Genomic DNA, 25153 nt, shown 5'->3' on the forward strand with positions numbered 1-25153 from the left:
TTGTTGTTCCATATTATTCTTTTCAATTGCTTGCATCGTGTTCACAAAGGAGAAGTATGTCAACGCACTGGCTTGAGTAGGCATGATCATATCATGGCTTTTTTGATATTGGCTAACTGAGGGGTTTTGTTCTTTTTTTTTTCTTTTGACGGATATGGTTATTTTTAGAGCCCTTAGCACAGTGGGGCCTGACTGTTTTTAGATCTTTGCCCATCCATCCTGCTGGACGTTTTGCACTCACATAAAACACTTTTTAGAGATCCTACTGTTATGCTTTAGACCAGCAAGTGATCAAGCCTTTGCTATGGTTGAATATTAGTGGCAGAACTCAATTCTCCTCCCTTCTAAAAGACACAAAAACAAGCAACCTTGTAGCAAATAACTTCCCATTATCAAGTGCCTGAATCTTCACTATTGTATTAGCATCGTTTTAGTGTGTTTCTGGTAAATGATCTACTTCCTGGGATTCCTCCACATACAAGCAACCTCTGCTCCGCCAACTGGGTGCCTTCTTAATCTTTGGTTCCAAGGATCTTTTATGCATAGTTTTTATAATCCCCTTTTCTGAGTGGCAAGACTCAAAGCTGGCACCACTTTTGTGGCTCTTCCTTGGCCAAGGCCTTGTGTCAAGGACCTAGTCCATTTGTCCCTAGAAAGAAGACTTTTTTTGTATCTGGTTTTGCATTTTTCTGGCACTAGTCCTTGATTTGTCTGTCAAGATCCTAACCCTAACCGTCTGGCATGTAAGAGTTGTTTCTCTTTCTCCTTTGTTTGGAGTTGACGTGGGGTGGCTGGGGGAGAGAATCTGAGAATCACTGCACTCTTTAAATCCAAAATTTTTATGCTTTCTTTTCCTATAGTAGCTGCCATTGACTAAATTTTTTAAAAAACTTTTTAGCCTACAAAATGTATCAGTAGTATTAAAAAAAAATCCCAATGGAATTGACAAAGCTGTTGCAATCAGGTCCTTAGCGGCCTTTGCTTTTGGGGAGGTGTTTGATCATGGGGGTACAATTCAAAAATACACTAGAAGACAACATCTTTTTTTCCATAGCATTTTTATAGTCCTTTTTAGGTTTAAGCCCAAATGGAGGGTGAATCTAGTATACAAGCTCTTAATAATTCTCCCTTCAAACCTATGCAGGGTATTCCTTTGAAGTTCTTAACCCTTAACTCCTTTTTTTTTCTAATGGCAATTGTCTCTACTTGCCTTGACTAGGAGTTAGCAGCCCTGGCTTAGACTTTCTTCTATACTTCCTCAGAAGAACAAAGTTGTCATCGGTACTCTTTAGTTTCTTCAGTCCCCACATTTCCATCAGATCCAGAATATCTGTCTTCCCTCTAATAGTTCTCTCCTGAGATTAATTGGTGCCTCCATAACTCAGATATCAGAGTTTGGAATTTTTACACAGATAGAAGGGAATTTTGGTGCTGATGAGTTTGTTCACATATCAGAGTGGATCAGTGATGCTTGAGTGTTTAGAATCAGCCTTATGTAGTGGTGATCAAGACCTACTTTACCGAAAGCACTGCCACTTCCTAAGCTGGGAAGTAAGGCTTCCTAAGGACAGATCTGCTAAGGCACAATGTGTAGTTTCCTAAATACGCTTACTAGGAGATATGGAGTTAGTCACTAGAGCTGGTAGAGTTGTACAAAGCATTTGTATAGCTTCTATTCCCGGAATAATCTTGCTTTAATGTATGTACAGTGATACTTAGACACGATCTGTAGTTACACTGACCTTGTTCACTTGGAATATAGACTTTTTAAAAACCACTTAATTCTACAGTGGATCTAATTAGTTTTGATACCCCACTGCAGTGGATTCTCTGTTCTAATGCTCACTTACATTTCAGCACAGAAAAATATAAAAGTTGTGTGTCTGTTGAGGAAGTCACTACTAATACATAAGTTCTGGATATTTTTTCCACTAGAAAATGCAGTTCTGTTTGACAATATGAACAAGAATGTAATGTTGAATGCTTGGAAATGTAGGTAATTATGGATTTTCCAGTAAATATAGCATATGAAGAATATTTATTAAAATACCGTTACACACCTACATTAAAATATTTGCTCCATGTAGCTCCATGTGTGTATTTTAAGGAAATACTTTCCATAAAAGGGGAAATACATCATTGAAGAAACTTTTTAATTTATAAAGGTATATGCCACATTAAAAAAACAGAGTTTAGTAAATGTGTCTAGCTGGTTACGCAAACATTTTCTTCAGTGGAATTTCCAAATTACCACTCTAATATTACCAGTCAGTGAACAGGAATTTAATGTTTAATGCTTGGAAATATAAGTAAGTCATGGATTTTTCCAAGGAAGGAATTAAGTACTGTAGGTATTATTTTCTGTCAGTTGAATGTGTTACAGTTTTCCAACTAATGGTCAGCCAATCTGTAAATAGCCTTTCTATGAAAAAGCACAGCTTTTTATACTCTGTTTGGACACATGAAAACTACATGATCAAGTATAAAAATATATTGTTATGTTTTATTGTAATAATATTTCCTTTAATGAGAACCTATTCAGTATAACAAGTTTAAAAAAAACCTGCAGCACTGTTTCCAGGAAGGAAAGAACTTATTTCAGTACATTCAAAAAAGGAAATTAAAGCATTGTCAGAGCGCTTGTTATGATTCTTTTACCCCTCACTGGATTGACTACAAGATAAATAGTTATACAGTAGTTCTGTGCAGAACAAGGACCAAATTCTGCCCTTGGATACATGAGTCCCATTGATATCTATAGCTAAGGCACACTTTGATCTGCAGTCAAAATTTGGACTCCTTGTATCATACACTCCCCAATACACTATTAAAGTAAACGTGATTTATTAAAAACTGTACTTTTGGAGGATTGTTCTTGATGTTTTTTAAAATATTAGCAGTAGAGGTAGGCAGCATTTTATGGGGATTTTTTTGTCAATCTTGTGACAAACTTTTGAATCTGGGTTTTAAAAAAAGCATTTAGCAATTGGTTAAGCATTTACTAGAGCTAAGTGGTTTTGCAGTTCATGTGCTTTTAATAGAATCCTTTAATCTTTCAGTAAAGGGAGAAAAGAGAGAGATGGGACTTCAGGAGTTATTGATGACACCATAGACAAAACTGCTTTACAATCTACATGGTCTCACATGCATTAAGGAGTGGTAATGAAATAGTATTGCATACCCCTGCAAAAGAGATTATTTGGGGCATAATGAGCAACTGCCCCAAACCACCCTCTACATCCTTTCAGAGAAGAAAAAACAAAACCCTCCAAAGCAATCCTGTCCAAACCAGCCAGAGATCACCTTAACCCAACCCACAAAGAATGATAACAAATCTTAAGGAATCATGGACACCTGACCATATTCCATCACTTGGAGATCATCCAGACAATGACACTTGCAAAATGTCGTTGGACTTCAGGCAACACCAAAGATTTCTCAAAGGGAAACATTTAGAGTGCCATTGTCAAGAGATGGAGTCTTGGGTGAGGGCCTCAAGAGTACTGTTTTGAGTTAAGTCAGCACCTTGCCCTTATGTTTAAAAAATAAATAACATCTTGCCTTTCTCCTTCAGCTGTGCAAGTACTCTATGCTTTTTTTCTCTACCCTTGAGAGGCCTGCATTTAGAACAAGGTTTCTCCAACAATGGCTTCAGAGCATTCTTCCTTTATACAAGTCTGATAACAGCTTGGTCTTCCAAAGGAGACTGAAGAGCCTCCAAAAAGGTCCTTCACTCAGTGAAAGCAAAGGTGAATGCTGAACGGAAACCATAAAAGGCAATTCATCTTGTCAATATTGAGTCAAACCCAAGATTCAAAATATATACAAACTGTGTTAATAGAGAAAAAATTCATTATTTTGGTTAATGTGTATCAGAGTGTCTGCAATATAATCAGTGCTTTTATGGTAACTCTTTATTAGATTTTGAGTTGCAAGTCTAGGTAAACACAGTGACATTGCTGATTCATTCTTTCCATTCATTCTACCTCATATTGAACTTACATGCTATCTCTTCCCTTTATCTTCTAGAATGAAAAATAATTTTTAAGATAAGAAATTTCTTGGCTTTTTCGCATATGATTTTTCCACAAGGCATTAACTGATGTTGGAATATTTGGGAGACAAGGTGGGTGAGGTAAAACAGAGCTTATCTTCAGGTCTTTGTATAAGCCCAACATCTTGTCTCACCAACAGAAGTTGTCCAAAAAAAGATATTGCCATCCACTTAGTCTCTCTAATATCCTGGGACCAACACTATTGCAATAACACTGCATACAACATTGGAATATTTGAGACATCAGTATTTTAATGTTTTAAAGTCCCAGTATAATGAAGACTAGGTAGGTACATGCTTAACAAATCCACAAACCCCAAAAATTTTCCTAATTTCTCAGCAAATATTTAATAGAACAGAATGCTCTCTCAAGGTTGACATTGAGACTTAGTTTATTCAATTTACTATAGTACACTTTTCAAATCTTTTAATTACATAACACTATCCATGTAGAGTTAAAATTTGAGAGCCTGGGCTATTACTCTATCCCCTCCCTCCCCCCCATTCAGTCTAGATTTCATATATCCATCCTGTTTTCTTTAACAGATTTCTGGGAAGTATTTTTAAAAGCGTAATTTAAAAAAAGTACACATCAGAATAAATGACCAAACTACATTTTAAGTAACGTTGAGCCCAAATTGCCATGGAAGACATAGGACTCAAAACGGAGCACAACTCTTTTGGGCCTACTATGCAAGGGATGCCAGACAATGAAAGGTCTAGTTTGAATATTCCTGTGCACTGTGGAGCATCAGTCGACTTGGGCTCAGTCTGTAATAGCATCAGAGGGTTTTGATGAGTAAGGCAGGTTAGGTGTTGGGGCTTAGGGGTGACTATTAAATACACAGCAGTATGGATCCACTGCCAATACTCTTCCCCTTCCATCACCTGGGGTTTCCACATAGCTGCTTTGCCTCCCTCTGTCATTCTGCACCCTTACTTTGGGAGTTTTCATCAGCTCATGTGGCTCTAGCATCTTTATGCCAGGACTCTCAAAACTGCCTTTCCACTTCTTACCTCTTCTCTCCATCCTCCATCCAGGCGCATATCTGTACCCGTCTAAGATAGATCCTAGATATCTCGCCACTTATTTAAACATTAACTTCACCAATAGTGAACTACTGGGGGCCGGTTCTTTGTGATAATATCCCCTTTATGCTGCTCCAGTAGCTTGATGATCGCATGTTTCCCTTGCCAGGATACAAGGGAATAGCATAGGGATTTCCTCAGGTGCTGTAGACGTGACCCTACACTTCTCACCAGCCCCTGGCATAGGAGTTATACTGGGGAAGGGCTGGAGTGTGGCTGCACTCCAGCTGTGGGAAGAGTAAATATGAAGAAGTGTAAAGGTGGCATGAAGCCACCTTCCTCCCCCTCCCCCCATTTCTCCCCTTCATCTTGTCCACCTACCCCTATTCCTCAGCCAAACAGAACTCTGGTAAGATGGATTTCAGAGTAACAGCCGTGTTAGTCTGTATTCGCAAAAAGAAATGGAGTACTTGTGGCACCTTAGAGACTAACCAATTTATTTGAGCATGAGCTTTCGTGAGCTACAGCTCACTTCATCAGATGCATACTGTGGAAACTGCAGCAGACTTTATATATACACAGAGAATATGAAACAATACCTCCTCCCACCCCACTGTCCTGCTGGTAATAGCTTATCTAAAGTAATCGTCAGGTTAGGCCATTTCCAGCACAAATCCAGGTTTTCTCACCCTCCACCCCCCCACACAAATTCACTCTCCTGCTGGTGATAGCCCATCCAAAGTGACAACTCTTTACACAATGTGCATGATAATGAAGTTAGGCCATTTCCTGCACAAATCCAGGTTCTCTCACTCCCTCACCCCCCTCCAAAAACCCACCCCCATACACACACAGACTCACTCTCCTGCTGGTAATAGCTCGTCCAAACTGACCACTCTCCAAGTTTAAATCCAAGTTAAACCAGAACATCTGGGGGGGGGGGGGTAGGAAAAAACAAGAGGAAATAGGCTACCTTGCATAATGACTTAGCCACTCCCAGTCTCTATTTAAGCCTAAATTAATAGTATCCAATTTGCAAATGAATTCCAATTCAGCAGTTTCTCGCTGGAGTCTGGATTTGAAGTTTTTTTGTTTTAAGATAGCGACCTTCATGTCTGTGATCGCGTGACCAGAGAGATTGAAGTGTTCTCCGACTGGTTTATGAATGTTATAATTCTTGACATCTGATTTGTGTCCATTTATTCTTTTACGTAGAGACTGTCCAGTTTGACCAATGTACATGGCAGAGGGGCATTGCTGGCACATGATGGCATAAATCACATTGGTGGATGTGCAGGTGAACGAGCCTCTGATAGTGTGGCTGATGTTATTAGGCCCTGTGATGGTGTCCCCTGAATAGATATGTGGGCACAATTGGCAACGGGCTTTGTTGCAAGGATAAGTTCCTGGGTTAGTGGTTCTGTTGTGTGGTATGTGGTTGTTGGTGAGTATTTGCTTTAGGTTGCGGGGCTGTCTGTAGGCAAGGACTGGCCTGTCTCCCAAGATTTGTGAGAGTGTTGGGTCATCCTTCAGGATAGATTGTAGATCCTTAATAATGCGTTGGAGGGGTTTTAGTTGGGGGCTGAAGGTGACGGCTAGTGGCGTTCTGTTATTTTCTTTGTTAGGCCTGTCCTGTAGTAAGTAACTTCTGGGAACTCTTCTGGCTCTATCAATCTGTTTCTTTACTTCCGCAGGTGGGTACTGTAGTTGTAAGAAAGCTTGACAGAGATCTTGTAGGTGTTTGTCTCTGTCTGAGGGGTTGGAGCAAATGATGGAGAATCAGTTCTATCTGGTCCAAATTTGAATTGTAAGCCCTTGGGGCAAGGAATATGGCTCCATTCTGAGTTCATGCAGCACTGTGCACAATAGGGCTCTAGGTGATACTGTGATACACTACAGAATAATTAAACCATACAGATTGTACCTCTTTCTAAATAACTTTGTTTTGTAAGGGATAAACAGCTATAAAGTATTCTTCATATGCTATGTGCACAACGTCACTCAAATTTCTGATGGGCCACTTTTTGGTTTAGTTCCTGTTTTATACCATGTGCCCCTTTTTTCTTTCTAATAGTTAATTTGCCTTAAATACCCATGATTTGTTAATAATTTTGTCTAACTTTTCCCCAGACCTGATGTTCAAACTAATACTCTCTAAAACTCTATTTTCAAGCGGCTTTCATTTTTTCCTAGGTATAGTAGTGGGAAGAATATCTGATGCTTCCTGTATTCCACAGCACAGTAATAAATTCACCCCTGAAGTTTTAAATGTATTTTTATGTATGGTGTATATCTTTAGGAAAAAAACATTACTTATTACTTATTTCTATTCTTCTATATGTATCTTGCAGATACTTTTATCTCCAGTGAAACTGTTTTTCAGATCTTTATTTCTTATTTAACAAGAATTTCCTTATTGCTATTTTATGTTAAAAATTCTTACACTGTTTAAATATGCTACTAAATAGATGGATTTGTTGCCTTTTTTTTTTTTTTTTAAACTCCTCTGGGGATATTTTTCCTTCCTCCGCAGAGGAGGAGAGCTGATTCTAAAGAGGCCTACAAATCCAGTAAATAATGTAAAAAAATCACTTTTCACATTACCAGCCTCTTAAATTTCCTCATCGTGGTGACACGCACTGTTTCAAGACAAAAGTGTTACGCTCTCATTTTTTAAAGAAAAAAACTACAGAATCATCCTTTAGTGTCACTGGATTTTCTTTTCCAAGTATTTCTATCCATTTTGTTCTGGCTACGTGTTTTCCTGTAGGCTGTTTCCTTTATTTAAAAAGGTGTTGTATCTCTGGGACAAAGCTTCTATAATTCCCTTATGACTCACTTGTGACCCCAGAAGAACAAAACCCAGCGTATAACTTACTACAAAGGACTTGTGGTTTCACAATTTCCTCCATTTAAACACACGCTGCTTTGCCATCATTAATACTGTGGTAAAAAGTAATCAATTGATATTTAAATACTTTTTAAAGGTCAGTTTCCAGGCTGAAATAAATGTTTAAAATATGGGAAATGTAATAAATCCTCTAAGGAAAAAGCATGTTTGATTGGCTCACCTGTGTTACAATAGAGTCTGTATATCCCTAACTCCTCCATGAATTATCTATTTCTTTTTTTAACCCAGTTAGTTATCCTTTTGGCCTTCACAATATCCCCAGGCATTGAGGTTGACTCTGCATTGTGTGAAGAAGTACTTCCTTATGTTTGTTTTTAAACCTTCTGCCTATTAATGTCATTGGGTGACCCCTGGTGTTTGGTATATTAAGGGGCAAATGACCACTTCCTTTTAATTTTCTCTACACCGTTCATGATTTTATAGATTGCTATCATTTCACCCCCCTTAGTCGTTTCTTTTCTAAGCTGAACAGTCCTAGTCTCTAATATCTCCTTGTCTGGAAGCTGTTCTATATTCCTAATCGTTTTTGTTGCCCTTCTGTGCACATTCTCCACTAATATATCTTTTCTGAGATGGGGCAACCAGAACTGCATGCAGTATTCAAGGTATGGGCATAACATGGGGTTTATATAGTGGCATTATGATATTTTCTGTTTTATTATCTATCCCTTTCCTAATGGTTCCTAACATTGTTAGCTTTTTTGACTGATTCTGCACATTGAATGGGTGTTTTCAGAGGATTGTTCACGATGACTCCAAGATCTTTCTTGAGGGATAACAGCTAATTTAGACCCCATCATATTGTATGTATAGTTGGGATTATGCTTTCCAATGTGCATTAGTTTGTCTTTATCAGCATTGAATTTCATCTGCCATTTTGTTGCCTAGTTGTGTGAGATACCTTTTGTAGCTCTTCACTTAACTTTGGACTTAACTATCTTGAGTAATTTTATATTGTCAGCAAATTTTGTCACTTCACTGTTCACTCCCTTGTCCAGATCATTTATGAACAGGTTGTACAACATGTGTCCCAGTATAGATCCTTGGGGGACCCTGCTATTTACCTCTTTTCATCGTGAAAACTGATCATTTAGACCTACCCTTTGTTTCCTGTCTTTTAACCAGTTACTGATCAATGAGAGGACCTTCCCTCATATCCATGACTGCATAATTTGCTTGTCAACAGCTTTCTGAAAGTCTAAGTACTCTATATCAACTGGATCACTGTTGTCCACATTTTTATCAACACAAAGAATTCTAGTAAATCAGTGAGGCATGATTTCCCTTTACAAAAGCTGTGTTGACTCTTCCAGAATATATCGTGTTTATCTATGTATCTCTGATGATTTTGTTTACTATAGTTTGAGCAAATTTGCCTGGTACTGAATTTAGGCTTACCAGCCTGTAATTGCCAGAATTGTTGCTGGAGCCGTTTTTAAAAATAGGCACTATATTAGTTATTCTCCAGTCATCTGGTAGAGAGGCTGATTTAAGCTATAGGTTACATACCAATTTCATATTTGAATTTCTTCAGAACTCTTGGGTGAATACCATCTGGTCCTAGTGACTTATTACGGTTTAATTTATTGACTTGCTCTAAAGCCTCCTCTATTGACACCTCAATATGGGACTGTTCCTCAGATCTGTCACTCAGGTGTGGAAATCTTCCTCATATCCTCTTCAGTGCAATGTAAATAATCAATTTAGCTTCTTCACAGTGGCCTTGTCTTCCTTGAGTGCTACTTTAACACCTTGATCGCCCAGTGACCCCACTGACTCTTCGGCAGATTTCCTGCTTCTGATGCACTTGAAAAAAAAAAATGCTGTTAGTGTTTCTGTCCTTAGCTAATTGCTCTTCAAATTCTTTTTTGGCCTGCCTGATTGTACATTTACACGTGACTTGCCAGAGTTTATGCTCCTTTCTATTTTTCTCACTAGGATTTGACTTCCAATTTTTAAAGGATGCCTTTTTGCCTCTAACCACCTTTTACTCTGCTGTTTAGTCATGATGTTGTTTTTTGGTTGTCTTATTAATTATTTTTTATTTGGGATATACTTTGTTTTATCCTCTATTATGGTGTTGATTGAGAACAACTGCAAAACCACTGCCTAACTTCTTTCATGTATGGTTTTGCATGCCACTGCAGGGACTTACAGCTTTACTTAAAGTAGCTGCAGGAGTGTTGTATTTTTGCATAGCTGCAGAAGAACATGCATCCACTTTGCACTGTTTTCCTTGCTGAAGGAGAAAGATCAAGGCTGTCAGGTGCCCACAGACAGTCTAATGTCCAGCAGAATGTATCTGCCAATTGTTTTTAACAGGGAAGTCCTGTTAGACTTGCCAAAAGAGGCATTAAAAAACCAAAAACATCCAGATTTAAAAAAACAAAACCCCAAAATATTTGACTGTTAAAATTATTGCAGAATCTCCCTCTTTATATGCATTTCTCCTGTTTCTCTATCATATTACCTTTTTTAAGCCCCATTTACTGATAACTGCCAGCATAGACTCTTTCACTATATGGGAGGTAAGAAAGTTCTCTAGCTCCCTGTCCTTACTACACTTTTGTGGATCAGCCAGCTGACAAAGATGTAAAGACAGCAGCCTCTTGTTAAATTAGTTTCTCTCCTTACAGGAAAGTTTCTTGCTCCCACTGACTGCAAAATTAGAGATGCTCGAAGAGGTTTCTTGTATGACTAAAATGTTGATGATTTGGTTCGAGCATTCAGGAAACCCATTTACACAGGTACAGAGTGTTTTGGATGACTGCTTTTATGTTTGTCTAACTTGAGTTTGCCTCTTTTTTTTTTTTTTTTTTCCCCTTGAGTAATTTCTTCAGTTCTTTTTGCAGAGTGTGCCTTAAAAATAACCTCTTATCCAGAGTGCAAAACAGGAATGCAGACTGTGTTTCACATCCTGTTCTTTAGAATGCCTTTCACACACTTATGCATTCCTGTTCCTTTATTGGGATCTGGGTAAGAGGTTGACTTTAATTTTCACACATGCGCAAAAAATATACTTTCCTGATACCAGACATGTATAGATAATCTTGTTTCCCTGACTTTGAAAATCAAAACCTATCAATGCTATTAGGAAAGTTCATTCCAGGATAGTGTTTAACCTTTATTATCTTAAACTTTATGTAGCATATAAAAACAGGAATGAAAACAGTACATAGACACAGAAAATCAATAACTGTATAATAAGGTGGGGGTGTTTGGGGTAGGAAGTGCAACCCTTGAGGTTTGGTGTAAACATTCACCAAGTGCAAGAAGGCCACAGCTGGATTATGAAATTCTGGTTTTGTTGCTTGTAGGACAAACATTTCTTTAACAGCATTGTCAATTCTGTAACTTCTAATATTACATAGGTTTTCCTCCTTGGTCTCCCAGTCAGTGATAGCATAGGTGTCAACTAAAAAAAGGCGATGTTTGTGGCTTTCCTCTTTTTTGTGCCCCCTTCTTCGTATTTGTCTTGCATGTGTCCCCTGGAATTCCTGATATCCTTTTATACACCATCTGTGGCTTTCAGTGTCTCCTTATTCCCCTTCATGTTCCCACTATACCACTTGTCCATTCATATTTCCACTATCCTCTTGTCACCTATCAGTTACCCGTCATCTCTCTCCCCCAACCCTCCCAAAAAAACCCTGCTGCTTGGGCTTCCACTCAAGTCTGCTTTTGTGCCCTGAGATTGCTACCAACTAAGCATCGTGGAGGAGGAGTAGCTAGAGGGTACAAGAATAGGGGACTGTAGTCTCCAGCCACCCTCTTCTCTACTCACACAGCAACTTAGTGGCAGAAATCAGCTTCTAGAAACTTGGGCTTCATCAGTCACAATCCCTGAGGCTTTGGCTGGAAATGAAAACATTAAGGAAGCAGAGCTGCCATGTTTCTCTTATCTCGTGTGCTACTTATATGTTTGATAGCCCTGTCACGTGTTCAGCAGGTTCCTCTTGCATCCAGCTAGAGTGTAAGGTTGCCAACTGTCTAATCACAAACCCAAACACCCCTGCCATGCCCCTTCCCTGAGGCCCTGCCCCAGCCACGCCCTTCTCCGAGGCCCTGTCCTGCTCACTCCACCCTCTCCATCCATCGCTTGCTCTCTCTCACCCACTTTCACCTGGCTGGGGCAGGGAGTTGGGGTGTGGGAGGGGGTGCTGGCTCTGGGCTGGGGACGAGGGGTTCAGAGTGTGGGAGGGGGCTCCAGGCTGTGCCTGGGACGGGGTGGGGGTGCAAGCTCTGGGAGGGAGTTTGGGTGCTAGAGGGGACTCAGGACTGGGGGAGGGGTTTAGAGTGCAGGAGGGGGTGTGGAGTGTGGGCTCCAGGAGGGGGCTCAGGGCTGGGGCAGAGGGTTGGGGTGCAGGAGGGGGTGTAAGGTCTGGGAAGGAGTTTGGGTGCAGGAGGGGGCTTGGGGTTGGGGTGCAGGCTCTGGCCATGTGGTGCTTACCTCATGCCGCTCCTGGAAGCAGCCGGCATGTCCCTGCGGCCCCTGGGCGGGCCAGGGGCTCCGCACGCACCTCAATTTAGGCAGGCAGGGTCCCTCTCTGCCTCCCCTTTCTTCTCCCCCTGCTGGTGCACCAGGCCAACATGGAGGCAAAACATCAAATTGTGCATGTCCCTAGTAGTCAAGAGTTGGGAAGAAGGAAAGGTGATATTGCATTAGAGCAGCCAGAGACAGATTCTGTGAAATTCTGTGTTTTTTTTCGGTGTTTCTTTCAGGATGTGTCATTTGTGTGGTGATATCAAATGCCATAAAACAACATTGCCACCGAGTTGTCACACAACATCAGGAAGTTGTAATAGTTATTTTGTTGTAACTTCTGATTGCTTCTAAAATAGATATTCAGTTCTTCAAGGTAGAGTACTGCTTTAATTACTAACACTTTATTAGATAAAACAGAATAGTTAACAGTATACATTTATTTTCTTGTATAAAGACACAGCAAGTTCTTTATAAACAAAAAATAGTTAAACTAATACACTGTCTTATTTTTAACAGAATATCTCCGAGCATGTAGACTGTTTCTTTTAATCAAAATACAGTACCAGTGGGTTAGACTATGTTTTAAACTAATCTCTTTCCAAACTTCACTTTTCAGATTGAAGACAAAACATTTTGTTCCCTGCTTGATACATTATATGGGAAGTTTTGGAGCAGGACAATTTTTATTTATTATTTATTTATTTATTTTTGGCAGAGTGATATTTGGTGATTTTATTGACTTGTATTATAGTAACCCAGAAGCCTCAGTCAGGTTTTGAGCCACAAAAGTAGTCTCCAGAATGTGGGTGACTGTGCCATCAGGAAGAAACATGAAGTCATCCTGTTTGGGCCTCAGTGACAGGAAGAGGAGCATTAGCACAGGAAGACTGATAGGTTTTGTTATGTCTCATTTCCCATAGAACTAAGTTCTCCTTAGTTCCATTACCTCTTATGGAAATTTTGTGAGTAAATGCAGTGTGTGTTTTCCATAGCAAATTAAGGTCCAATCCTGTTTCCATTAAAGTCCCGAGAGGAATGCTACCCATTGACATCAGTGAGAGCAGGATTAGGCCCTAAAACTATGTATCTAGAATGGTTGTTACATGGTCAAAAAGCCTTGTCTCTTAGTTGAACCCCCATATTCAAATACAACATCATGCTTTGGGCAGACTGGTAATACACTTACTGTACCATGAAGGTGATGTTCAGGAAAAAAAGGCTTCTGAGTAGAAATAAACTGAATATAGAACTCTGCAACAAGAACTAGAATAACTTGACTAAGTATGTGGTCAGTTAATGCTGTGATATCACCGTTATGATTTAAGTTGACTTGTTCAGTTCATTGCTGAAAGCTGGATTTCTGGGTGTATCAGTATAGAGAATTTTTTTAATTAGTCTTCCATTTTTGAAGTGGGGTTTGGGATATATATGTATATTCAAAGAGGTATTTTTTGCTTTTAGAGTTCTTAAAATACTTCTGTTCACTCCATATGATGAAAATGGCAGGTATTACTGGCAAAGAAAATGCTGCCATTAATATTTTTGTATAACTTGCAATTAGGCAACAAATCAGAGCATTTAATGTTTTCCTGTCTTAGAATGTTTTTATAGTAAAAGCTGTGTTATCTGGCATTTTACCAACCTGAAAGCTCTGTAAACCGGCATTTCTGATCTTCATTGAAAGTCTTGTTTATAGTCCGGCTGGTGGCAGGCTCCCTACCTGGCTCTGCATGGCTCCCCGGAAGCTGTGACATGTCCCCGCTGCTCCTAAGTGGAGGAACAGCCACAAGGGGTTCAGAGTTTGGAAGGTGGTGTGGGGGTGACCTAGAGAAATTGGAGGATTGGGCTAAAAGAAATCTGAGGTTCAATAAGGACAAGTGCAGAGTCCTGCACTTAGGACGGAAGAATCCCATGCACTGCTGCAGGCTGGCGGTTCTTTAAGAAAAGGACGTGGGGATTACAGAGGATGAGAAGCTGGATATGAGTCAACAGTGTGCCCTTGTTGCCAAGAAGGCTAATGGCATATTGGGCTGCATTAGTAGGAGCATTGCCCGCAGATCGAGGGAAGTGATTATTCCCCTCTATTTGGCACTGGTGAGGCCACATCTGGAGTATTGTGTCCAGTTTTGGGCCCCCACTATAGAAAGGATGTGGACAAATAGGACAGAGTCCAGCAGAGGGCAACGAAAACTATTAGGGGACTGGGGCCCATGTCTTATGAGGAGAGGCTGAGGGGACTGGGCTTATTTAGTCTCCAGAAGAGAAGAGTGAGGGGGGGATTTGATAGCAGCCTTCAACTACCTGAAAGGGGGTTCCAAAGAGGATGGTGCTAGGCTGTTCTCTGATGAACTCAGTGTAACTTGTGCTTTTGAAAATTCCACCTTTAAGTGCCTAAATATGGGCCTGAGAGACTAATTTTAGCCTCATAGTTTTGAAAACTTTTTGGCCTGCATACAAAATAGTTTACAATAACTTAATGTATTGAAAGTATAAACTTCTTAACAGTGAAGCAATTTTGTTTTGAAGTGGCAAAGATTTTGTACACAAATATTAAAAACTTTTAGCCTCTGGTGCTGCAAATACTTATGCACATGCTTAACTAAGCAGATGAGTAGTACCACTGAAGTCAAAGGGACTATTCATTTGAGTAAAGTTACATGCTGGTTTTAGTCCTTGTCCTACAAACCCTTAATCGTCTGTGGTTTGTTTTTTTTTGCCTGTAGCTGTTTTGTAAAATTCAAATAAGATACCTTAACTGTAGTAGATTTTATACTAAAATAAACTAACTAAAAAAAGTATTTGTAATTTTGTTCATTAGATTAAAATTTATAGTTGCAATAGCACAGATTTTCAAATTAGCTTTACAAAGGCCCCATCTGATCTGATATAAATATTTTAAATCAGTGACTTAAATAGCCTTGATTTAAATCTTGCCATCTTGCTTTATTCTCTGGAAACTTTCTCCGAACAACACTCTGAATTCATTGAACAGGGGATATAAGTGTAGGCTTTACAGTTTTACACCAGTGAGAATTAGGGTTTTGTATTAAAATCCTAGTAGTAAACTACTAATTGAGCTCTTGTATGATTTCATATTACAGGGCCTTGAGACCATAAGAGAATCAAATAAAGTGGAAGCAGGAAATTACTCCATAAAGTTTAATTGGAAAAGGTATTTCAAAATGAATTTCCACTATAAAGTATTTAATTGAAAAACATATTTTTCAAAGTAGATTTCCTCTAATCCCCAATTTAAAACTTCTTGTACATTTTCAGAAAGTACAAGGAGTAAATTTACTAAGGGATTTGTTTTCTAGTTTCCAAAGTCTTGAAATTTCCCTGCTGGCTAATTACTGCTTATTACTGTAGACATTGAGCTGTTAGCAGTAACATTTTCCATCTTAAGATGGGCTGGCCCATTCAAGTGAAGAGCATGTTGTCTGAGTGCTGAATGGAATTACTACCAATGGAAACTATGCTGCAAGAGGAGTTGATAAAGCAGCTGCTGTGCAAACCTCAGCTGTTTTTTCCATCTTCCAAAGCAAAGTTAATTAGCATAGGAAAGCTGACTAATGTGCTGATGTCACCTCTTTCCAGTAGTCGCTTACATTTTGTCCCTGACTGCCTTAAAGCATGCAGGACTTTGTTCAGGAATTTGCTGTCACTTACGGGATGCACTGAAAGCTTTGAGGGGGTTGGACTTTTTCCTTTATAAACACAGTCTACAGAACCAACAGCTTCCTTAAAAGTAATTGCCTTGGATTTGTGTTGAACTGCTATCGTTGCTTTAGTGAAGCACAAAATGCATTTTAGGAACCTTAACTACAGTTTTGGTTCCCTAATTGCCTGTGTGGCAGACAGCGATGTCTTCAATCAAATTGAAACGAGGGTATGGCTTTTTTAAAGTTGAGTTTTAGATCTGTGGATTTCTTAAATACTGAAGGATAGGTGCTGTTCTAAAATAGTTGAAAAATACTGTGCTGTTTAAAACATTAAACAGATAATGCTTAAGAAGTAGGGAAGAACTATTTCAGAGGTTAACAGGTTGTAGTTTGCAAATGTGTATTTTGTGTATTATGTTTCAGTCTTAATATATCATATGGACTTTAAGATTTTTATCTTCTGCTTTTTCAAATACTTGACTGTCCATAAAAATACTGTGTATATATGCATGTAATTGTGAACATGAGTTGAAAAAACTTCATTTGAAGGCATTTTCAATGATGTTCAGATTTAGAATGTTGCTAATAGGTTTGTTTATATTAGAATATATGAAGATGTTTAAATTACATTGTTGGTGTAGCACTGTAATTGTTAAGACTGGTGACACTTCTGTAGTGTTGGAATGCTACGTAATATAATCACTCCAGCTATCTAATTGATGAGAATGAAGGAGTAACAAACACACAAATGTTGGACTTACAGTAGTGAATTATTGATTAGCAGTGCTAAGACATCTGTCAGGCACAAAACAATTGGATTTTATTAGTAGATGCTATGATGCTAACATCTGATTTCATCTGGAAGTTTGATCCATGAGGCGAGTATTTTATAATAGTACAGACTTTTCTTTTTAGCTAACATAAAATTGAAGATTCCATACATTTCATTAATCATCTAGATGGTCTCCAAAGGTTTAGTGGTGAATATGAATTCTGAATTATAGACCAATCTGTTTTTCTGAATAGGTATGAATGAGATATTGGTGCACCAAGTAGTGTAATATAGAAAAAAGATAAAAAAAGGCTTAGATTTCAGAAATACAAAGCAGCTTTCTTTCCCGTGTAAAAAGCTAACAATAACAAGTAATTCCTGTGCTAAGGGTTCTATTCTTGAGAATTGTATTAAAACTACTTGGAGTTTACATACAGCTAGCTTTTATTAGAACACTAAGAGACAGGATAGTTTTGAGTTAACATGCATACATGAAATATTTGGCTTTTGTCTAATATATATTTGTTACTTAGAGTCTTGGGATAGCAGTAGCAAGTTGTGAGTTAGAACCACGCTTAGCTTAAATAAAAACTATAACCAAAGGTTTATATAAGAGAATAAGGAAATTAAGTGTTCAAGAAAAAAATATTACGCTATTTTGTTATACCCTTCTATGTAGCCTTATCCAAAAATCAGTGATTAAACTGAATGCAGTTGAAAGATGAACATGAAGTCAGAACATTCTGATCAGTAAGATTCTGTGAAATAGTAACATACAAAATGTCAATACATAAAACATAACTTACTACTAAGGGTTGTACATAGCGAGTCATTGTGCTTAAAATAAGTCTGAAACAGCAAGTATGCCAGCCATACACTCATTTTTCCCTTCCCCTCCCCTCAGCACCCTGAAGTAAAAATGGAAACATTCTTCATAAATAATGTGTAAATAGCTGAGTTTGGTTTGGATAGCTGCCCCATGTGCTACTCAAATCATCAATGAAGACTGCCAACTTTTGATGGACTTAGTTTCATACTGCCATCTAGATAGGATGGCTAAGTCATTGGGCCACACCGATAAAAGTACAAGGTTTTGGAGTCAGAAGGGCTGGGTTCTGTTTCCACTCTGCAACAAATGTACTGTTTTAACCTTGTGCAAGGCCCTCACCTCTGTTTCCATGTCTGTGTAATTAGAACAATACTTTCTTTACTAAGGGAACTGCGTCTTCGTTTGTAAAGTTCTTTGAGATCCATAGATGGAGGGTGTTATAGAATTACTGTGTCATTATAACTGAAATTTCCTTAAGCACACTTCATTTCCCTAAATTAAAAATAAGTACAAAAAATAGTTTTCATATGTCATAACATTACTGAGGTGTCTGGTTACCTTAAAAACAAGCACATTTTAGCACAGCACACTATTCAGTTTTCATGTCTACCGTTTTCATGTCCTTCATGTTTACTTGAGTAAGGACTTTTGGCCCTCAATTTACTTTGCCTGCTTTTTATAGATATTTCTATATAAACTAAACTAAGCAATTAAAACTCCATGATCTTAATCACTTGTGAATAGTACTTTTTTTAGCATGCCACAAGATTGAGACAGAAGCCAGTAGACATGCAATATATTTTACTTATTTGTAATCTTTTCTTCTACCTTGAAGGCATTATTATTTCAGCAAGAAAAAAGCAGCTGCTATGTTGTAAATAAATGATGATTGGTTTATTTTGAATGGCTTACCATATTCTCTAATAAAATATTTTAGCATGCCACTGTTAACTGCAGTCCATCATAATCAGCAGTTGTCCTTGAGGGAATGAGAATAAATTACAAGAAAAAAGGGATGTGGCATGTACATGGCTTCTTTTGTTTTTAAAAATATATAATTTTTTTTTTACAGGCCAAATTTGAATCTCTCTTTAGAACATATGACAAAGATATCACCTTTCAGTATTTTAAGAGCTTCAAAAGAGTACGAATAAACTTCAGCAACCCTTTATCAGCCGCAGATGCTAGAATCCAGTTACATAAGACAGAATTTCTTGGAAAGGAAATAAAACTGTATTTTGCTCAGGTATGTTTTACCAAGCATTTCTGTATAAATGTAATCATTTTGCCATTGAGTCTTATGCTGTTGTAATTGACAGTTTTTTTTTTTTTAAAGACCTGTGAAAATTTGTAGCATTCATTTGTGACCAAATTGATTGGAGAAAACATCAGGTAGGTACCTCCAAACTTAGGAGTGTTTGGAGGCTAATGAATATGTTGGGTTTCTGGCTGCTTGTGTATTGTGTGCCCTGTCTTGGGATAAGGGGGAGACATGTAGTACTCACTGTCATACCAAGAGCTGGTTGGGTAAACAGGGGGAGGAGTATATTTTGTAAAATTTCAAACAACTTTTGGGAATATTCAGAACACTTGATTTTATTGAATATAAAAACCATCTTCTCTCACTACTTTAATTTTTTTCCACTGATAGAGGGGAGTGTTCCTCTCTTCCTAGCTTCTTCTTTTTCATAATGTTCTGAAATTTTTCATCAGTTTCAATCAAAATGAAATATTGTTGCAAAAACTTCCATTTTATTGCAAATACTTTTTCTGTTGAAGAAATTTTGACAATTTTCAGCCAGCTTTAATTGAAAATCTAGTAAACCCAGAACTCCTAATGAGATACTTAAAGATATCCAGGGTCATAAAACAAAGATGGTTTTAAAAAACAAAATAACTGTAAGATTTCACTTGTGGAGGGGAGGGGGGAGACTGAAAGCATGTCTGCTCTTTGCCAAATTGTTAGCAACACTCCCTAGATATTCTGCATCTCTACAGTACAGCTGTAGAAGATTCTGCAGCAGTTTCAGATACATTTATTCACTGGAATGGAAGGCTTTATTGAATTAAATCCCAATAACTAGTACAGTAAAAGCTGTATTATCTGGCCCTGTACTAACTGGAAAGCTCTATAAACTGGCTTTTCTGATCTTGATATTAAGTCTGGTTTATAGTCCGGTTGGTGTGGGGCCAGCAGGCTCCCTACCTGGCTCTGCGTGGCTCCCCAGAAGCAGCGACATGTCCCTGCTGCTCCTAGGCGGAGAACGGCCAAAAGGGGTTCGGAGTACAGGAGGGGGTGCGAGAGTGCGGGATGGGGCACAGGAGGGGGTGCAGGCATGGGCACTGGGAGGGAGTTTGGGTGCAGGATCCAGGGGGGTGCTTACCTTGGGAGGCTGCTCACAAGCAATGACTTGTCCTGGCTACTCCTAGGTGGAGACCCATCAGATGGCTCTGCGCGCTGCCTCTGCCCTGCCCACTGACTCAACAGCTCCCATTGGCTGGGAACCAATGGGAACCCGCACCCAAACTCTCTCTTAACTGGCATTTTTCACTTGCCAGCACCCCCCATTACCCCAACATGCCAGATTTAAAAAGTTTTTACTGTACTAGTATTGTGTCCCTTGTGGTAATAAGTTAAGTTTAGTTTGAGGTGTTTAATATATACGTTTATTTTTTAAGATGCTATACGGATTTGTACTGACAACATAGTTGGCAGCTTGAGTAGTGACAGTTATAGCTTTGGGACCTGGGGAAAGGTGTGGGAATTATGGTGGATAAATGCATTAGCTGGAGATTTCTGCCAAAATGATAAGCAACTAAATAGAGAGACAAGGTGGATGAAGTAATATCTTTTACTGGCCCAAAACTTTCGAGCCATGGCTTATTACAACGATCTGTAACCAACTAAATCCTCTTTTCGTCCTATGACTGCAAAGGACTGTTAGTGGGCCACTCTACCTTGAATGGTCCCTTGGAATAGAATATGTGCTAACAACCTATACTAAACAATCAGTTCCACCTTGCATTTAGCTGTGGTGCTTGGAGTACCTTTCCCAGACCTGAAGAAGAGCTCTGTATGGCTTGAAAGCTTGTCTCTCTCACCAGCATAAGTTGGTCCATAAAAGATATTACCCCACCCACCTTAACTTTAATATCCTGGGACCCAACTACACTACATAAAGTAACTAAATAGTAAATGATACTGGGGAATTATTTTGTAATATTAGATAAGGTAATCATTTGATCAGTTAACTCCCCTTTGAGATGACCAATTATTTTGGCTATGCACAAACTCTTACACTTACTTACCTGCATAGTTTACACTTGGTTAATGTTTGATGCTCTCTGCAATCGTAACAGTTAGAAATGTAATTTTTCTTCAATCAAAGCTTACATTCTTGAGCACAGTTCTTATAGCATGAAGTGGGTTCTCAGCAAACCTGATGCCTGTGGAGTCGCAAAAAAAACACTGCTCTAATTGTTATACAGAGATGCAAATAACACTGGCTTGGAAGTTCGATCTTTTCCAGCCTCAAAAATAGCCCTTGATTCGGCAAACAGGGTTGGCCTGTGGAGCTGCATTGGCAGTGATTCTTAAATATAGATAAGGGTGTGCAGGGGTCTGTACCAGTATATAGAGCTATACTGATTTCTGGTCAATACTTTCTGTGACAAAGTTCCTGCTCTACCTCAGTGGGTCTTGTGCTTATTGGCGGATTTGCTCGCCTTGGAACTTCACGGCAGCACTCAGCTTGGCCGTTTTTCTGAACCCACAGTGCAGGTAGACTCCTCCTTGTCTGACCAGGAGTTGGGAGGATTTGGGGGGAACCCGGGCCCGCCCTCTACTCCGGGTTCCAGCCCAGGGCCCTGTGGAATGCAGCTGTCTAGGAGTGCCTCCTAGAACAGCTGTGCGACAGCTACAACTCCCTGGGCTACTTCCCTATGGCCTCCTCCCAACACCTTCTTTATCCTCACCATAGGACCTTCCTCCTGGTGTCTGATAATGCTTGTACACCTCAGTCCTCCAACAGTTCGTGTTCTCACTCTCAGCTCCTAGTGCCTCTTGCTCTCAACTCCTCTCACGCACACCACAAACTGAAGTGAGCTCCTTTTCTGAAAACCCAGGTGCCCTGATTAGCCTGCCTTAATTGATTCTAGCAACTTCTTGATTGGCTGCAGGTGTTCTAATCAGCCTGACTTACTTGTCTCCAGAAGGTTCCTGATTGTTCTGGAACCTTCCCTGCTCCCTTACCCAGGGAAAAGGGACCTCCTTCGCTTGCTGCTTAGCTGTCTGCTTTCTATGCTCTCCTAAAGCCCCCTGGCCTGGATTTTTCTTACTTTTTGACCCTGCCTTAGTTCCCCCCTGACCGGGCCAGACGCTTTTTCTTCGTTTTGTTTTTTTTTGCTGTTTTTTTTTTGCTGCCATTCGAGTGCTGGTCAGTTGCCAGCTTGCTGCCAGCCCCCACCCACGCCTGCTCTCGGACGCCGCTTTTGCCCCAGCTGAAATCCCCAGAGGAGGGGGGGAGGACTGCCGACCCGCTACCAGGAGGAGGGGAGTGGAAGCCCCCAGACCCAGCCGTTTTGCTGTTATTTCTAAACCCGTACCGAGCTAGGAAGATTCTTCTTATCTCTGCAACATTCTTGGCCTGCTGAAAGCCTCATCACAAAACCGGAAGAGAAGATAGCCGACAGAAAAAATCACCCAGGGAAGCTACGAACCATCGTGGAGGGGGCCGTAAGACTGAGTAACTTTTGAATTGTACTCTCGTGTGGGGGGAGTTTGACTGTGTTTTAATTGCGTTTGTGGGGGCACAGGGGGTGTGGCACGGAGCTGCCCCCCGATCCATCGGTTCCCCCCCCAACACTACTACGACCGTCACGGCCCCCCCGCCGTCCGTCCCTGCTGGCAACTTGCCATCTGCCTTTGGATTCAGCTGTTTGCTTTGAATTTTTCCGCGCCGACCAAACAAGACTCTTTGGACAAACGTGCGTGGGTCCATGTCCCCCCCCTCCCGCCCCGGACTGTTTACCCCACAGATTGCCCCTATTACCGGACCCCAACTCCTGTTTTCCTCCCCCATCCAGTCCGACCCATTTGGCACTCCCGCCCCCCCCGCCTGCAGCCCAGCAGGGAGGAGTGGTTAATCTGCTTCCCCCTCCCCCCTCCTCCTTCTGGTGTCTCCCCGTCTCTCCCTGCTCACAATGGCGGGGAATGAGAGGGGTGAGGCCCCTCTAACAACCTCAGTTGCCTCTCCCCCACCTACCCCCCAGCCCTCCCCCCCACCACTGCTGTCAAAACATCTGCCACCGCCCCCGCTGGGGCAGCAGGAGGCACCCGGGCGATTACTGCCGCTGCAACATCCACCGCCCCCCCCACCAGATTATAGGACCCCCCCCCCCAGTTGGCCGGAAAGGCCAGGGTGTGAAGAAAGGAAAGGGCCCCGCTAAAACCACCAGGCCCTCCATGGCAGGGGCTGCCCCCACCGCTGTGGCCTCGTCATCGACCATGGCATCCCTCCCCGCTGTTCCCTCCACCAGCTCTGCGAGCGTTCCTCCCCCGGCCCCCAGGACGTATGCCCGGGCGGTGGCACCCCCCCCCCCGCCTGCCGCCTCGTCATCTCGCCCAACCACCGCCTCCGCTACCATCAATAGCGGCCGGGGCCCCTTTCCCACCATGACCAGGAAGCACGGCTTCCATTGCCTCCTGGTCCCCGCCTCGCCCCACGTGGAGACATACGTGCAGGTGTTGGCGAGGGTGGTAGGATCCATGGCTATCGTGGCGGCCTCCAAAATGTACAGGAAGATCTTCTTTTTCTTAGCATCGGAGGCTGCCGCCCAGGAGGCAGTGGACAAGGGCCTGGCGGTGGGGGGGGTGTTTGTCCACCTGGAGCCGCTAGAGGACCTGGGCGTTCGCCTAGTCCTCACCTCCGTCCCTCCCTTTCTACCCAATGCCGCCCTGTTACCCGCTCTCTCCACCCTGGGGAAACTTGTTTCTGTCATCAGCCCTCTCCCATTGGGCTGCAAGGACCCCACCCTCCGTCACGTCCTCTCGTTCCGCCGGCAAGTGCAGCTTCTACCGCCGCCGGCGGCGCGTGACGGAGAGGCGCTTGAGGGGTCCTTCGACTAGTCCTTCCTAGTCCCCTACCAGGGATCCCGCTATCGGGTCTTTTACTCCACGGGAGAAGCCCAGTGCTACCTCTGCCGCTCAGCGGGGCATGTCTGAAGAGACTGCCCTTTGACCCAGCGGGGAGGGGCACCCGAGATCCCCGAGACCCGGCAGGACGTCGGCTCCGTTGTTGCCGACGCCCCTGGCTGCCCGCACCTGAAACCACCTCTCCTCCTGCTCGATCCACCACTACTCCCGTCCGGGCCCAAGAGACACCTCCCCTACAACGCCCAGACGAGCAAGGGAGTCCCACCCTTGCTATTAACAATCCAGCAGAGCCTATGGAGGAGGGTGCAGCAAAGATATTACCGGGTATAGGAGAGGGCCCGCCCCAAGGAGAACCCCCCCGCCCCTCATGCTGCCTCACCGTTACCCCCCCGAACCCCTGAACCATCGCCTCTGCCCCCCGATACGACCCCTGCTACCCAACCCCCAGACGACGCTATGGAGGGCTGGACCCTATTCCAGGGGAAGCGAGGCAAGCGGAAGGCTCAAGCTCCGCTGCACCCATCCGATGCGGAGGCCCCCCGGAAGACCAGGAAGGGAGGCACTGATACTGAGCCTTCCGCTATGCCCACGAGTGAGATCCATCCGCTGGTGTCGGGAGGGGAAGACAGAATGGCATTGGAAGGTAGAATCTCCCCTCCACGGGAGACCCTCCCCTCTGAGACCCCTGAGGAAGCCCCTTCTACCCGGATACCACCCGAACCCCCCGCGAACCCCGAAGCAACCGTCGAGGCGGGCCCCAGAGGAGAGGCCCCCGGGGTAGCAGAAGACGACCTCTCCTCCGTGTATGAGGAGATTGAGGCCCTAGGTTTGACCCCAGTCACCCAGGGAGAGGATGATCTACTGCCGGCTGGCGTCGATCTGGGCAACCTCACCCCAGTCCCCCTTTCCCCATGCTCACTCCCCCTAACCGCCTTCCCGGGCGGGCACCCTACAGAAGGTGGTCCACCACCTGATGCCATGGCCGCCAAATCCACCACAGAGCCTGCGCCTAGCATCACCAGTGCATCTATATGAGTCATCAGTGGGTTACTGAATGCTGGATTCCTGAGTGTCAGTAATACCAAGGAGATCTCTAACTGTACCTCAGCTCTGAAAATGTGTGCACTTTCAGCTGCTATCATTAGGCACTCCTTTTTTTAACTTTAATGGGAAAATCAATCTGAGTGTTCCTTTCTTCTTGGTATCCTTTGTGTTTGTTTCAAATGTCCTCAGGGACAATCCTGAAGGAGCCAGTT

The 25153-nt window shown here is 41.9% G+C and overlaps 1 protein-coding gene across 3 annotated transcripts in view; it reads left to right on the forward strand.

Annotated features, from left to right (window-relative positions):
• RCAN1 (regulator of calcineurin 1) overlaps positions 1–25153 on the forward strand; it is a 75425-nt gene that overhangs the window by 44255 nt on the left and 6017 nt on the right. The window contains exons 2-3 of one of the 3 annotated variants that reach the window (XM_077818855.1): positions 10631–10741; positions 18816–18989. In XM_077818855.1, the coding sequence (XP_077674981.1) occupies positions 10631–10741; positions 18816–18989 (285 nt within the window). Of the gene's footprint in view, positions 1–10630; positions 10742–16225; positions 16370–18815; positions 18990–25153 lie in introns of those variants that run through there. The other 2 variants (XM_077818863.1, XM_077818846.1) reach the window with 2 other exon arrangements.

The sequence above is a fragment of the Eretmochelys imbricata genome, chromosome 1 (genome assembly GCF_965152235.1).
Source record: "Eretmochelys imbricata isolate rEreImb1 chromosome 1, rEreImb1.hap1, whole genome shotgun sequence".
NCBI classification, from domain to species: domain Eukaryota; kingdom Metazoa; phylum Chordata; order Testudines; family Cheloniidae; genus Eretmochelys; species Eretmochelys imbricata.